Source organism: Sprattus sprattus (genome assembly GCF_963457725.1).
Source record: "Sprattus sprattus genome assembly, chromosome: 3".
NCBI classification, from domain to species: domain Eukaryota; kingdom Metazoa; phylum Chordata; class Actinopteri; order Clupeiformes; family Clupeidae; genus Sprattus; species Sprattus sprattus.
Window position 1 is genome coordinate 59,270,524 of NC_137922.1, and position 2,500 is coordinate 59,273,023.

At 49.6% G+C, this 2,500-nt stretch overlaps 1 protein-coding gene across 2 annotated transcripts in view; it reads right to left on the reverse strand.

Annotated features, from left to right (window-relative positions):
• Positions 1–2,500, reverse strand: part of LOC308361597 (COP9 signalosome complex subunit 1-like) — a 21,356-nt gene that overhangs the window by 4,861 nt on the left and 13,995 nt on the right. For both annotated transcript variants that reach the window (XM_080833995.1, XM_080833994.1), the window contains exon 12: positions 1–5. This exon is cut by the window's left edge. In XM_080833995.1, coding sequence (XP_080690121.1) covers positions 1–5 — 5 coding nt within the window. The remainder of the gene's footprint in view (positions 6–2,500) is intronic.

Below are 2,500 nucleotides of genomic sequence, written 5' to 3' on the forward strand. Positions count from 1 at the left end.
AAGTACTACACACACACACACACACACAGACAGACAGACCCACAGAGACACACACACACACACACACACACACACACACACACATACACTTTTACTACTCAGCACTGTTGAAATGTAGAACATTCAAACATAAAAATACATATATAATAATATAACTGTACTACTTTAACAAGCTCGTCCTTCACAACGAAAACTGCCAGGGTAAAACAAGTATTAACACAGGACAGTACCAGTGAGCCATTGGTCTATCCATGCGCTCCTGTTTGAAGACCTGCTAGACATCACTTGTCTCTGTGGGTCTCGTCAGTGTGTGTGTGTGTGCGTGTGCGTGTGTGTGTGCGTGTGTGCGTGTCTGTGTGTGTGTGTGTGTGCTTAAGCAACGCCTTAACAATCGATTCTCCGCAGCCTTCCCTATCTTCAGTTGGGAGAGATCCTGGCCGCTATCAGTTAATTGCCACGGCTGAATTAATGAACACCGCACAGGTGTCGCACATTATCTCGTTTGAGCGTCCGTGATGACTGATGTAGGTAGCAAAGCATCCTTTGAACGTTGGCATGATCAACGGCTAAACGCCGCAGGGGGGCTGGGTTTATGAACATGGACAGACACACACACACACGCGCACACACACACACACACACACACACACACACACACACACACACCTATAGCTACACCTTCAGGGAGACATCAAAAGGGGGAAAGGAGAGGAGTATGGGATACAGTGAACTCCTCAGAGCACACACACAGACCCGCACACACACACACACACACACACACACACACACACACACACACACACACCTTCAGGGAGACATTAAAGAGGGAAAGGAGAGAAGTATGGGATCCAGTGAACTCAGAGCACCAGGAGGCCAGATGCTGATCACAGCAACAATTCACTCAAAGTGATTGAGGTGTGAGTGAGAGAGAGTGTGTGTATATATGTGTGTGTGTGTGTGTGTGTGTGTGTGTGTGTGTGTGTGTGTGTGTGTGTGTGAGACTGTGTGTGTGTGTATATAGGGGGGGAAATGGAGGACAGGTGAGAGCACATCTGACCAGCATGCACACAGATGGTGGTGGATGAGGTTTTAATGGGCAGAGAGAGAGGGAGAGAGAGAGAGAGAGAGAGAGAGAGACACACACACACACACACACACACACACACACACACACACACACACACACACAGTGGGGAACAGTCTACAGGCCGCTGCGATGTTTGTGACTGGCATCGCCGTGCCAACCAGGCCTATTACTGGCTGCCTGGGTATCCCGTTCCGGCCAAAAACCATGGCAACGAAACAGCTGGTAGAGCTTGGTAGAGGCCACAAACGTTAACACACCTGACGTTACCAAACAAAGCTGAATCCATAGCTTTTAACACAACTTGACAGCATGAACTCCGGGTGATCTTGAACGTGCCGAGTGGTACGGTGAGAAGTGATGGCAAAGTGTGTGTGTGAGAAGTATGGTGTGTGTGTGTGTGTGTGTATGGTGTGTGTGTGTGTGTGTGTGTGTATGTTATGTGGTGTGTGGTGTGTGTGCATGGTGTGTGTGTGTGTGTGATGTGTGTGTGTGTGTGTGTGTGTGTGTGATGTGTGTGTGTGTGTGTGTGTGTGTGATGTGTGTGTGTGTGTGTGAGGTGCACTTCATACACCCTGTTCTGAAGGCAGACGCCTGAGGGGAACATGTACAACGTGACGCCCGAGGGGAACATGTACAACGTGACGCCCGAGGGGAACATGTACAACGTGACGCCCGAGGGGAACATGTACAACGTGACGCCCGAGGGGAACATGTACAACGTGACGCCCGAGGGGAACATGTACAACGTGACGCCCGAGGGGAACATGTACAACGTGACGCCCGAGGGGAACATGTACAACGTGACGCCTGAGGGGAACATGTACAACGTGACGCCCGAGGGGAACATGTACAACGTGACGCCTGAGGGGAACATGTACAACGTGACGCCTGAGGGGAACATGTACAACGTGACGCCCGAGGGGAACATGTACAACGTGACGCCCGAGGGGAACATGTACAACGTGACGCCACGCTGCCGTCCCTGCTCTTAAATCCTCCCCCGCCCAAAAAAATGGCGTCACACTTTGACGGTGCGACAGGAGTCCCGAACGATGTTAATCCCTGGCTGTCGGCTCAAGGTGGAAGTGTGTGTGTGTGTGTGTGTGTGTGTGTGTGTGCTGTCAGCTCAAGGTTGCTAGGTGGAAATGATGCTTTGAAGCATCGGTTACAAACGAACCATTAAAAGTTTATTTTTCACAACCTCAGAGGCTTCTCCTCTTAGTCTATGGTTGTTTATGTACGCACGTTAGCGTGATATCTGTACACCGATTAATGTTCGGACATCTGCAAATGAGATCAATTCTGTTAGGACAGCGAATACAAAACTCAGTGACGAAGAAGAAGTGTGCGGTTGTTTACCTTTTGGATGAGTGAAAAAATAAGTTCAACTCTATTGGGACAATAAAGGTTAAT